This window comes from Symphalangus syndactylus, chromosome 2, assembly GCF_028878055.3.
Source record: "Symphalangus syndactylus isolate Jambi chromosome 2, NHGRI_mSymSyn1-v2.1_pri, whole genome shotgun sequence".
Lineage (NCBI taxonomy): Eukaryota > Metazoa > Chordata > Mammalia > Primates > Hylobatidae > Symphalangus > Symphalangus syndactylus.
The window spans coordinates 23137773-23151495 of NC_072424.2; the positions used below are offsets into that span (position 1 = coordinate 23137773).

Consider the following 13723-nt stretch of genomic DNA (forward strand, 5'->3'; position numbering starts at 1 on the left):
ACTCTGTCTCAAAAAAATAAAATAAAATAAATAAAAATAAAAATCATATCAAGTATCTTCTCAGACCACAGTAGAATGAAACTAGAAATCAATTCCAAAAGGAAACTTCTAAACTATATAAACACATGAAAATTTAACAATCTGCTCCTGAACGATTTTGGGGTTAACAATTAAATCAAGATTGAAAGTTTAAATTCTGCAAAAAGAACAATAACTGTGATATAAGTTATCTAAACCTTGAATATAGCAAAAGCTGTGCCAAGAGAAAAGTTTATAGCACTAAATGCCTGCATCAAAAAGTCTGAAAGATCACACACTGACAACCTAATGTCACATCTCAAAGAACTACAGAAACAAGAAAAAACCAAATCCAAAGCTAGCAGAATAAAATAAATAACAAATATCAGAGTAGAACTAAATAAAACTGAAACCAAGAAAATACAAAAGACCAATGAAATGAAAAGTTGTCTTTTTGAAAAGATAAAATTGATAGACCATTAGCTAGATTAACAAAGAGAGGATTCAAATAAGTTTAATTAGAAATGAAAATGGAGACATTACAAACAACATCATAGAAATACAAAAGATCATTTGAGACAACTCTGAACACTTCAATGCATACAAACTAGAAAATCTAGTGGAAATGGAAAAATTCCTGGAAACATACAACTCTCCTAGCTTAAATCAGGAAGAAATCAAAATCCTGAACAGATTGATAACAAGCAGCGGGACTGAATCAGTAATACAAATTTGCCAGCCAAAAAAAGTCAAGGGCCAGGGGATTCACAGCCGAATTCTACTAGATATTCAAAGAATTGGTACCAATCCTACCGAAACTGTTGCAAAAGACTGAGAAATAGGAAATTTTTCCTAACTCATTCTATGAAGCCAGTATCACCCTGATAGCAAAGTCAGGGAAGAACATAAGAAAACTACAGACTAGTAAATTTGTTTGAGTTCATTGTAGATTCTGGATATTAGCCCTTTGTCAGATGAGTAGGTTGCAAAAATTCCCATTCTGTAGGTTGCCTGTTCACTCTGATGGTAGTGTCTTTTGCTGTGCAGAGAAGCTCTTTAGTTTAATTAGATCCCATTTGTCAAAACAAACAACCCCATCAAAAAGTGGGTGAAGGATATGAACAGACACTTCTCAAAAGAAGACATTTATGCAGTCAAAAAACACATGAAAAAATGTTCATCATCACTGGCCATCAGAGAAATGCAAATCAAAACCACAGTGAGATACCATCTCACACCAGTTAGAATGGCCATCATTAAAAAGTCGGGAAACAACAGGTGCTGGAAAGGATATGCAGAAATAGGAACACTTTTACACTGTTGGTGGGACTGTAAACTAGTTCAACCATTGTGGAAGTCAGTGTGGTGATTCCTCAAGGATCTAGAACTAGAAATACCATTTGACCCAGCCATCCCACTACTGGGTATATACCTAAAGGATGATAAATCATGCTGCTATAAAGACACATGCACACGTATGTTTATAGCGGCACTATTCACAATAGCAAAGACTTGGAACCAACCTAAATGTCCAACAATAATAGACTGGATTAAGAAAATGTGGCACATATACACCATGGAATACTATGCAGCCATAAAAAATGATGAGTTCATGTCCTTTGTAGGGACATGGATGAAACTGTAAACCGTCATTATCAGTAAACTATCGCAAGGACAAAAAACCAAACACCGCATGTTCTCCCTCACAGGTGGGAATTGAACAATGAGAACACATGGACACAGGAAGAGGAACATCACATACCGGGGTCTGTTGTGGGGGATGGGGGGAAGGGGGAGGGATAGCATTAGGAGATATACCTAATGCTAAATGACAAGTTAATGGGTGCAGCACACCAACATGGCACATGTATACATATGTAACAAACCTGCATATTGTGCACATGTACCCTAAAACTTAAAGTATAATAATAATAAAATTTTTAAAAAAAGAAAAAAAAATCCTGTTTTTAAAAACTACCCAGAAGGTAGCATACTCTACTACACAGTTGCATATTTTTTAAACAGAAAATTGGAGCTTAAACTAAATTTTTTCTTTTTGCTTACAACACATTTGGAACATCTTTTTATGCTATTAAATGCAATATTTATATTTTTTAAAAAAGGAAAAAGAAAACTACAGACTAATATCTCTGATGAACATAAATGAAAAAATCCTCAACAAAATACTAACAAGCTGAATCCAATGGCATGTCAAAAAGATAATTCATCATGATCAAGTAGGTTTCATCCCAGGGATGGTTCAACATGTGCAAGTCAATAAATATGATTCATCATATAAAATGAATTAAAAACAAAAGTGATATGATAATCTCAAATAATTACAGGAAAAACATTCATTAAAATTCAGCATATCTTTATAATTAAAAACCATCATCAAACTAGGCAGAGAAGGAACATACCGCAAAATAATAAAAGCCATATATGACAAACCCACAGCAAACATCATAGTGAATGGGGAAATGTTGAAAGCATTACCCCTAAGTACTAGAAGAAGATAGGTAGGCCCACTTTCATCACTTCTATTTAATATAGTACTGGAAATCCTACCCAGAGCAATCAGGCAAGAGAAAGAAATAAAGGGCATCCAAATAGGAAACAAGGAAGTCAAACTATCCTTTTTTGCCAGTGATATGACTGTATACCTAGAAAAACCTAAAGACAAAGATGTGATTTTATACGTACACCTAGAAAACCCTAAAGACTTTGATATGATCGTACACCTAGAAAACTCTAAAGAGCCTTCCAAAAGACTCCCAGATTTGATAAATCAATTCAGTGAAGTCTAAGGTTACCAAAACAATGTACACCAATCAGTAGCACTGCTATACACCAAAAATGACCAACCTGAGAATCCAATCAAGAACTCAACCCCTTTTACAACAGCTGCAAAAATAAAATACCTAAGAATATACTTAACCAAGGAGGTAAACTATCCCTCCAAGGAGAACTACAAAACACTGCTGAAAGAAATCACAGATGACAAAAACATGGAAACACATCCCACACTCAAGGGTTGGAAGAATTGATATCATGAGAATAATCATACTGCTCAAAACGATCTACAGGTTCAGTGCAATTCCAGTGAAATCACCAACATCATTTTTCACAGAATTAAAAAAAAATCCTAAAATTCATATAGAACCAAAAAAGAGCCTAAATAGCCAAACCAATCCTAAGTAAAAATAACAAATCTGGAGGTACCATATCACCCGACTTCAAATTATACTAAAAGACTATAGTAATCAAAACATCATAGTATTAGTATAAAAGTAGACACATAGAAAAATGGGGATACACAGAAAAATGGAACAAAATAGAGAACCCAGATATAAAGCTGAATACTTACAACCAATTGATTTTTTGGCAAATTATACAGAAACATAAATTGGGGAAAGGACACCCTATTCAATAAATGGTGCTGGGATAACTGGATCAACACATGTAGAAGAATGAAACTGGATCTATGTCTCTCACCATATACAAAAATCAACTCAAGATGGATTAAAGATTTAAATCTAACATCTGAAACCATAAAAATTCTGGAAGAAACCTAAGGAAAACTCTTCTGGACATTGGCATAAGCAATTTATGACTAAGACCCCAAAATCAAATGCGACAAAAACAAAAATATATAAAAGGAACCTAATTAAACTCAAAAGCTTCTACACAGCAAAATAGATAATTATCCAAGTAAACAGACAACCCACAAGACAGGAGAAAATATTTGCAAACTATGCATCTGACAAAGGACTAATATCCAGAATCTACAAGGAACTCAAACATATCAACAAGAAGAAAACAAATAATCCCATCGAAAAGTAGACAAATGACATAGATATTTGTCAAAAGATGACACACAAATGGCCAACAAAAGTGAAAAATGTTCCACATCACTAATCATCAGGGAAATGTAAATTTAAACCACAATGAGATATCACCTTACCTAGGCAAAATGGACATTATTAAAAAGTCAAAAAACAATAGATGTTGGCATGGATATGGTGAAAAGGGAAAGCTCATACGATGCTGGTGGTAATGTAAATTATCACAACCTCTATGAAAAACAGTATGAAGGTTTCCTGAAAAACTAAAAGTAGATCTACCATTCAATCCAGTAATCCTACTACTGGGTATCTACCCAAAGGAAAATAAGTCATTATATCAAAAAGACACCTGCACACATGTGTTTATCACAGCACAACTCACAACTGCAAAGATATGGAACTAACCTAAGTGACAATCTAGTGACAAGTGGATAAAGAAAATGTGTTATACATACACCAGGGAATATTAATGAGCCATTAAAAAGAAGAAAGTAATGTCTTTTGCAGCAACTTGGATGGAGCCAACAGCATTGTTCTAAGTGAAGTAACTCAAGAATGGAAAAACAAATAGTATGTGTTGTCACTTATAAGTGACAGCTAAGCTATAGGTTCACAGAGGCATACAGAGTGGTATAACTGACACTGAAGACTCAGAAGAGCAAAGGAGGGAGATGAGGGATTAAAAAAACTATATGCTGGGTACAACGTACACTACTCAGGTGACAGGTGCACTAAAATCTCAGACTTCACCAGTGTGCAATTAATCCATATAACTACAAACCAATTGTACCCCTAAAGCCACTGAAATTTTAAAAATTTAATTTAATTAAAAAAAAATAAATGGTCCTTATACGACTAAAATTTCAAAATCAAAAAATAGAAAAGATAATCATTAAAATATCTTAAGATGCATTATGGACACATTAAATCTGAACTATTCTCAATACAACATTCTTATTCATGCTTCCAAACAGCTGGGGAAATCTTAGGTTACATAGAGAATCCTGGGTTTTCTGTACTGACAATGAGAAACTATTAATCCTCTAGTTCTGCTTATCTATTAGATTTTAGCCTTTACTAATAAGTTCAAAAATGTCAAGTTCAGAGCAACATCCTAATTCTCTTGGATTTCATTTCAGATATAAAAATATTAAATAAAGGAATGTTGATTTTGTTTTTGTTCAAGAGTAGAAAGCAACATGAATTGCTAAATAATTAACAGAAAATTAATTAATATTTAGTAGGGACTCAAAAACTGACATGTGCTAATTTTTCTTCTCTTTCTTATAGAAAATAATATACGAGAAACCTTATGCAGGCTATGCTATTGTTCCTAAAGTTATGTGTGGTATAAGGACTTGTATGAAATATGGGTAATTGGAGCAATCCTGTTTGTTTTATTTATTTTTGGCTTTTCAAAAGATCAAGTTGTAAAATATTCGATATTGTTTTTCAAATGAGTAAGAATATTAAAAAATCAATCTAAGAAATTGTCATCAAATTTTAAAAATGATTACCTTCCTTAATTGTTAAAGTGTTTAAATTGAACACATAAACTTACAAATAGTGAAAAATATATAGATTTGTGAGATAATACCTTATCCTCAAGTTGCGTATTATTCTATTTTTACTATATCAATGTAATTGAACTTTCATTTGAACCTTTATACATTTAGGACTACATCTCCTATTATTGCTTTAAACATTGCCCGGGAATTCATTTTCACAAGTAGAATATCTGACTACCCAAAATATATCAATTATTAATAATGCCAATTATTAGCAAAGCTTTCTCAGAAACCATTAGTCAAAAACTGTCTTAAAATGTATTTCCTCTCTTCAATTTGTGAATTTTAAACAATGATATCACAATATTATAACTGAAAAATACTGGAGAATATTGCAAAATCCTATTTGTTTCTCATTTCCAAAGAAAAGTTTCCCTTAATTTCTATTTACCAGTAAACCTCAAATGAACATTAAGGCAACTTTCTGAAGGCAACTAAAAGACCACTTCCAATACAAAGTTTTGTTGATAAGTATAAAAATATTTGAAATACTCAGATGTTAAATGAATAGACGTGTAGTAGAAAACCATAATGTAAATATATTATATATAATTTATCCTGAAAAGTTATAAAGCTAAAGTCAAAAGCATACTAAAACCATCGCCAAGAAGCTGACATCTATGAAAGAGTAACACTCAGCTACTTTTAACTTGTATTTTGAACAAGAATGTCATTTTACTCCTAGTCCCTATTGTACCTCCTGGCATTTCTTCACTACCCTACAAATGTTGGTTGGTTAAAAACATGGGAAATATTAAATGTAATGAAGGAGTTTATTATTAACAAACAGTGGATCACTGCCAGGTAACTACTTCTTCCAGAAATACAAAGTCTCCTTGAGGCAATGTTCAATGCCCTTCTTCCCCACAACGACACACAGGATGTATAATAAAAAACCTGTGGAGGCCGGGCGCAGTAGCTCACACCTGTAATCCCAGCATGTTGGGAGGCCAAGGTGGGCAGATTACTTGAAATCAGGAGTTCAAGACCAGCCTGGCCAACATGGTGAAACCCCGTTTCTACTATAAACACAAAAATCAGCCAGGCATGGGGCAGGCGCCTGTAGTCCCAGCTACTCGGGAGGCTGCAGCAGAATTGCTTCAACCCAGGAGGCGGAGATTGCACTGGGCCAAGATTGTGCCCCTGCACTCAAGCCTGGGTGACAGAGTGAGACCCTGTCTCAAAAAAAACCAAAAACAAACAAACAAAAAAAAACCCCGTGAAATAGAAATAACTGTTAGAGTAGTATTGGACATTATCAGCACAAATGATCTATACATAGCTTCAGGAAAGTCGAACATGACAACAGAACAGAGAAAGGAAGTATAGAGAAGAAAAAATAGCAAACTACACTATCTGCTCAAGGAACAAATGGTAGAAGTAGACAGTGAAGCCTCTATAATAATCAAGAAAACAAAAGAAGCAAAAGATCAAAAACAAGAGACACAATGGCAGACCTGAAGACCTGACTTATGCTTGCCTAGCTGACAGTCCCACCAGCGGTATTTAGTTATAATTATTTGATTTGTCAATGGTAGAAATTTAATTCATACTTGTGTGAAAATAGTGAATTATGTTTCATTAACCTTCTCAAAAAAGTCAGTTACGACGGGCGCGGTGGCTCACGCTTGTAATCCCAGCACTTTGGGAGGCCGAGGCGGGCGGATCACGAGGTCAGGAGATCGAGACCACGGTGAAACCCCGTCTCTACTAAAAATACAAAAAAATTAGCCGGGCGTGGTGGCGGGCGCCTGTAGTCCCAGCTACTCGGAGAGGCTGAGGCAGGAGAATTGCTTGAACCCGGGAGGCGGAGCTTGCAGTGAGCCGAGATTGCGCCACTGCACTCCAGCCTGGGTGACAGAGCAAGACTCCGTCTCAAAAAAAAAAAAAAAAAAAAAAAAAGTCAGTTACAACAATTTTTATATTTGCACTGTATAATTACAGTGTTCTCAAAAAACTTATTTCAACTAAATAAAAAGTCCCAAGTAAAGGATTATAAAAGAAAAAATAGCTAAATATTAGCAAACAAAAATATAAAAAATGCAAATAGAGTTAAGAAATATTAAGATATATATAGAAGTTCCAGCAACTATTTTAATATTTGCAACAAGAGGCAAGAGAAGAAAACATGTATTTTAAGACATTACAGAACATTTTTAGCAGATGAAGAAACAAACTACTCTTCAGGTTTAAAGAGCCAATGAGAAAATCTAAAAAATCTAAAAATCCTTTTCTTCAATGAGAAACTGTAAAAAAAATTAATTTTAAAGATCCACATCAATCACAGAAAAACTGAATTAAAACAATGAAAAATTGTAGAATGCCAACAAGAAAGAAAAAAATCTTAAAAGCTCCCAAAGCAGGGATAAAAAAGATGTTCCAAAAAGGAATGAAAATTAGATTGGCATTGGAATTCTCATCTACAACACTGAATGCTAAAGAGGTTCAAGGAAAAAATTATTTAGAATACCACATTTAGCCATTTTATCATTCAACTGAAAATGAAAAGTACACTTTTAGACATGCAAAGACTCAAAAGTTTATGTCACAATTTATTTGAAAGAAATTACTAAAGATTATTTACCAATGGTTAAAACGGTAAAATTTATGTTATGTGTGTTATACCACCAAAAAAAATTGTAAAAAAACAAAAAAGTAGAACAAGTGAGAAGGAATGGGATATAAGAAAAACTTGTGAGAACATAAGCTTAATCCTAAATAATTTTTAGAAAGTTGTTAAGAGTATAAGAGCTTAGACTTTCACAAACCAGTTTTTCCCTACTTTTTAGCCTTTTTTATTGTGAAATATAACACATATACAATTACATAAAGAAAAATATAAGATTAATAAATTCCTATAAAACACACACTCTGGACCCACACAAAGCCTAGAAGTGGAGCATTGCCTCTCTTGTTTCATTTCCTAATCAGCACTCCTAAACTTCTCCCAGCAACATCCTCTAGCTGACATTTTTGAGAATAAACTTTTGCCTTACTCTATAGTTTTACCACCTAAATACGCATTTCTAAACAATATAGTGCAGTTTTGACTATTTTTTAACTTTATACTCAAATGTAGTCAAACAGTATGTAATCTTTCATGTCTAGCTTCTTTCATTGAACAATAATGTTTGTGGAGAGACAAGCATGACTATTGAGGCAGGAGAAGGTGCGCATTGTCTCATTCCCCGCAAGTCTTCAACTCTTGTATTCATCTCTCCTGGGCAGCTGGCTCCTAGTTTTGAAATGTTTTGCTGTGCTAAAAAGGCCATTGTATGCCTGCAACCACCACACTGCCACACACTTGATCAGGTACAACACCCCCATTCCTTATCACAATTCCTAAAAAGGGATATCAACAGGGAGCTCAACCCATAATACATCCAACCATGCCCATCCCAGGCATACATCTCCACTTGATGCCAAGAGCCTGAAGGAACAAATGAACACAACAGCTGCAGCTGGGATTCTAGCCTGCAATGTGTTACTGTTTTGCCTTAGCTCTTCAAGCAACAGTGGTGCCCACTATCGACCAAATACATATTTGACGGGACCACTGGGAGTGATGAAAGGCCTAGAAAGTCAGTGAGTCTCTACGTGCATTGCCTTACGCAGTGGCTACCTCTAAATGGGAAGATGACTCATCTGAGCAAGAAGGACTAATATCAACTGGGTGACCATGTTTTCTAAGGGCCATATACTTATAGGCTTCAACATAGATTTACCACCAACAGGGATCTCAGAATTATGAAATTACTGTGATAGAAGTTATTAAGAAATTATTTTAGGCAGATAGAAAAGGGGTCCTTGGAAAGTTTTCATTTCTTTTTAAAACACCTCCAAAAGTGTTTCTTGTGTAACAGAAAAGTCCCGGCTCTTAGAGCCGAGCCGGCAACCTTTAGTATGCATATGCAAGCCATTAGAAACTGGGTCCCCTCAACATGGCGATTCCCACCTTTGTCCTCTTGCCCTTGCCCCAGATGGTCCTGGGAACATGGCCGCCCCACATATCCCCACGTGTGTAGAACATCATGGTGCCCTGCATTTGCATATTAAAAGGCTAGGGTGGGAAGGCCAGTTTTTTTCCTAAGGCTACGTGAATGAATGCCTGGTCAAACCAATCCCCTAAGCCCTATGCAAATCAGACACCCCCTTCTCCAGCCTCTACATATACCTGCCTGGTATGCACCACACTTGGGGTTTCCTCTTTCAGCTGTGGAGCCCCCATCCCTCTGTCTCTGTAAGAGCGAACCTCTTCCTTCTGCCTTCTCTTTTCTTTCTTGCCTATTAAACTCTCCGCTCCTTAAAACCACTCCACGTGTGTCCATATTGTTTAATCTAATTCAACGTGAGACAAGAACCCTGGTGTTCCTCCACTCATTGGAGCCATATCATTACTATATTTGCTAACTAGAATGGGTTGCCTCTCAGAGGAAAAACAAGAAAGCTCAAAAGGAGGGAAGGAAGAGTGGATGGGCAGAAAATAAATATTGCTGCTGGGATAGTTGTTTGTATTTTCATCAGTCAGGCTGCCAGTGGCTGCTCCTATGGAGGGACTGCAAAAAAGTCAATGATCTAATAAGAAAGTCCTGAAGATACTTAGGAAAGTTATAGAAACAAGCTGTGTTATGGCCTACACTCCTAGGAAAACTCCAAGTGGCTATTTCCTGGAGAGAGAGGGACAGAGGGAAACCAGTGGACTGATGCAAAAACCTAAAATGGACCTTTGACCTTTAGAAGTTTCAAATATGACAAAAGAAGAGAGATGATGATAGTGGAGAACTTAGGGCTGTTAGGAGAAAGGAATTAGAATTGGGATAAAAATCTCCTGGAGAGAATTCCTGTATAGAGAGAGAAACTGTTGCTTTCCCTATCTCATTGAATACATTTCAACCACAACATATTCCTGAGTTTAACAGATACACTGGACTCCAAGTGGCTTTCATTTTGTCTCCTTTGACTGAACTGTAACTACAGTTTCTTTGGAACCTGCAACAAACACACCAACATGTTAATTAGATTCACTCATTTCAAATCCTGTTTACTGCAGGTTAAAGTATTGGAAGAAAAAAAAATCTAAGGACTCTTGCTCCTTTTTTCTTTGTGAGCTTCCTGGACACTCAGATGTTGAGAAGAAGAGAATTGAAAAAGAACCAAAAGAACTTCTCATTTTATTTGTCTGTTTGGACTTTACCAAGTAACTGATATTTTGCTTTGTTCAAATCAAAGCATCTTCAACAGACATTAACTTGGATACCGGCTGGGCACGGTGGCTCATGCCTGTAATCCCAGCACTTTGGGAGGCTGAGCTGGGTGGATCATGAGGTCAGGAGTTCGAGATCAGCCTGGCCAACAGTGAAACCCCATCTCTAAAAAAGCACAAAAATTAGCCGGGCATGGTGGCACATGCCTGTACTCCCAGCTACTTGGGAGGCTAAGGCAAGAGAATCACTTGAACCAGGGAGGTGGAGGTTGCAGTGAGCTGAAATTAGGCCACTGCACTCCAGCCTGGGCCACAGAGTGAGACTCCACCTCAAAAAAAAAAAAAAAAAAAAAAAAAAAACCTGGATACCAACTTTATCTCAGGTGATTCTGCAGCTTTCTATGGTGGTAGAATGGTAACTACTGGGCCCCTGAAAAGTATATTATTCAAAAAAAAGGATATAAAGTCTGGATTAATTACAAGAGGGACAGATACCAATGAATGGGACATGAATGAATGCAACCAACATTGAGAGGTCATAAGAGCAGCAGGAGTAAATAAAACTTTCTACTTTTTTGTTCCCAATCTGAACATACCAATTAATTCAGGTGAAAAGGCATATTTTTGACGAGCGTCAGTGTCAAAGAGTGGATTGTGGAAAGATAAACCATATTCTCTGCTATGGAGAAGCTAGCTAAGATCAGTACTTTCTTCTCCCAAGCAGAAAGAGTTTCACATGGTCTCAAGTTCCTACAAGGCTACCCAGTGCTACCAGTAGCATTATGCAATTCCCTTGGCAGCTATATTCTGATGCCATTTGTGTTTGTAAGCAAGGCCGCTCTCACCACATAGTACCCAGTATTAAACATTCATTCAGGTGCAGCCTTATCCTATAGTCCTTAGAAAACATGAGAGACCAGCAAGGGGCAAGATCTTTCTGCTGAAGTACAACTCATAGCAAGCCCAGAACTGCCCTGCTGACATAACTCTATGTGATTTCAAGACTGTGCATTCTATACTTGTAGCAGATACACCAACATTGATAAAATATTCTTGCCCCAAAATGCTTTCCTGAATCTAATCATGAGGGAAAAATTAGACAAATCCAAATTGAGAAACTTCCAAAACAATTGGTATAGGTTATTCAAAAATATCAAAGTCATATAAGGAAAAGATATGGGAACTGAACTAGATTAAAAGACACTAAAAAGGCTCACCAAAGCAATCTGTGATGTTTGAGGTGAACACTCTCATGAAGTGTTATGCTGTCTGCAGCATACACACAGTTCAGGGAAAAGGGGCTGTACATATGTGGCAATGTTAATATTTAGGGTAAGATACTTAGTGGAATGCAAAATGATGATATAATAAAAATCAGAGGTTAACAGTACCAGTTGGTTTCAAAAGTAGCCATAACAATATTTTTTCTCATTTTTTGAAACTTCTTCAAATATTTAATTCTTCTTTACATCACAGAAAAGTAATCTACGTTGCTGTCAAGTGAGAAGTCACTCTAGATAAATACTTACGGGAGCAGGTGGCAGTTTGCCACTCTAGACATTGTCCATATGGGAAAGAGATGATATAGGCATTAGAGTCAACACATCGTTTCGTACTGCTGCACCACATACACTCCATGCCATTGCTTGTACAGTTGGAACATGATGTCCTTAGAGAGCATGGCTTTTTGCATGGCCTCGCATTTTGATTTGGACTAACTGGAAAAAATAAACAAATACAATAATTTCATTTTTAACTTCATGTTAACACAATTGTATGGGTTTTCTTTGCTTTGCTATTCAGGGCATGTTTCAATTAAGCCAACTGTGGTATTATAATATGATGAGTTAATAAAAACAAAGATGATATATCAATACTTCTTAAAATTTTTATTAAATTTGAAAATGTATAACTCCTTTGAAACTTTTAATTCCTTACAAAGTATATAAAGTTGTATAATTTTAAATAAGTAGTAATGTAATCTATGACCTAGTTTGTATACCAGCACTGTTTATTTTCCCAGCCACAATTTTTTCCCAGCCACAATGTTTTCCATAGCATTCCACATCTTACAAAGTAAATGTCCCATAAGTGAACATGTCTTTGATATAAACAAAGAATAAAAGTACAGCTTATCATAAAATATTACACAAGATACAATATTTATGACAGTCTTTAGGATGGCCATTATTTAAAAATAATAGGAAATAAATATTGGCAAGGATGGAGAGAAATTGAAACCTTTGTGCACTGCTGGTGGGAATGCGAAAAACAGAATTGCCACATTATTTTGCAATTCTCCTTCTGGCTATATATATATATATATACTCCAAAGAAGTGAAAGCAAGAAGCTGAACAGGTATTCATACACCCACATTCATAGCAGCATTACTCACAATAGCCAAAAGGTAGAAGCAACGCAAGTATCCATTGATAAATGAATGGATGAACAAAATGTAGTATTTACATATAATGTAATATTGGTCAACCTTAAAAAGGAAGGAAATTCTCATATATTCTACAACTTGGTTAAACCCTAAAGACATTATGATAAGGGAATAAGCCAGTCACAAAGCACATATACTGTATGATTCCACCATATGAGGTGCCTGAAGTAGTAAATTCATAGAGACAGAAAGTAGAATAGTAGTTGCTAGGGACTGTAGGGGGTGGGGTGGAGGAAATGGAGAGTTATTGTGTAATGGGTACAGATTTTTAGTTTTGCAAAATGAAAAAGTTCTGGAGATAAATGGTGATGATGTTTGCACAACAGTGTCAAAGTATTTAATGCCACTGAATTGGCATTAAAATACATTGACAATGGTTAAAATGGTAAATTTTAAGTATGTTTTACCACGATAAAAATATAAGATTTAAAAGAAAAGAATTCAATATTCCTTTCTTACTTAGCAAAACTCCATTTCAGAAGATGTAACAAAAATGTTTCTTTTTACTTGATAACTGAAATAATATGTCTACAAGAGTAAAAGGAGTCCCAATTAGCCATTAATCTTAAAAACAAATCTTCTTCCCAAACACTATAATGATAAAAGTAAAAGACATTAATGAATTAAGAATAGATTATTGCT

At 35.5% G+C, this 13723-nt stretch overlaps 1 protein-coding gene across 4 annotated transcripts in view; it reads right to left on the minus strand.

Moving 5' to 3' along the window:
- Positions 1-13723, minus strand: part of ATRNL1 (attractin like 1) — an 861353-nt gene that overhangs the window by 631475 nt on the left and 216155 nt on the right. For all 4 annotated transcript variants that reach the window (XM_055248210.2, XM_055248235.2, XM_055248225.2 and 1 more), the window contains exon 17: positions 12164-12352. In XM_055248210.2, the coding sequence (XP_055104185.1) occupies positions 12164-12352 (189 nt within the window). The remainder of the gene's footprint in view (positions 1-12163; positions 12353-13723) is intronic.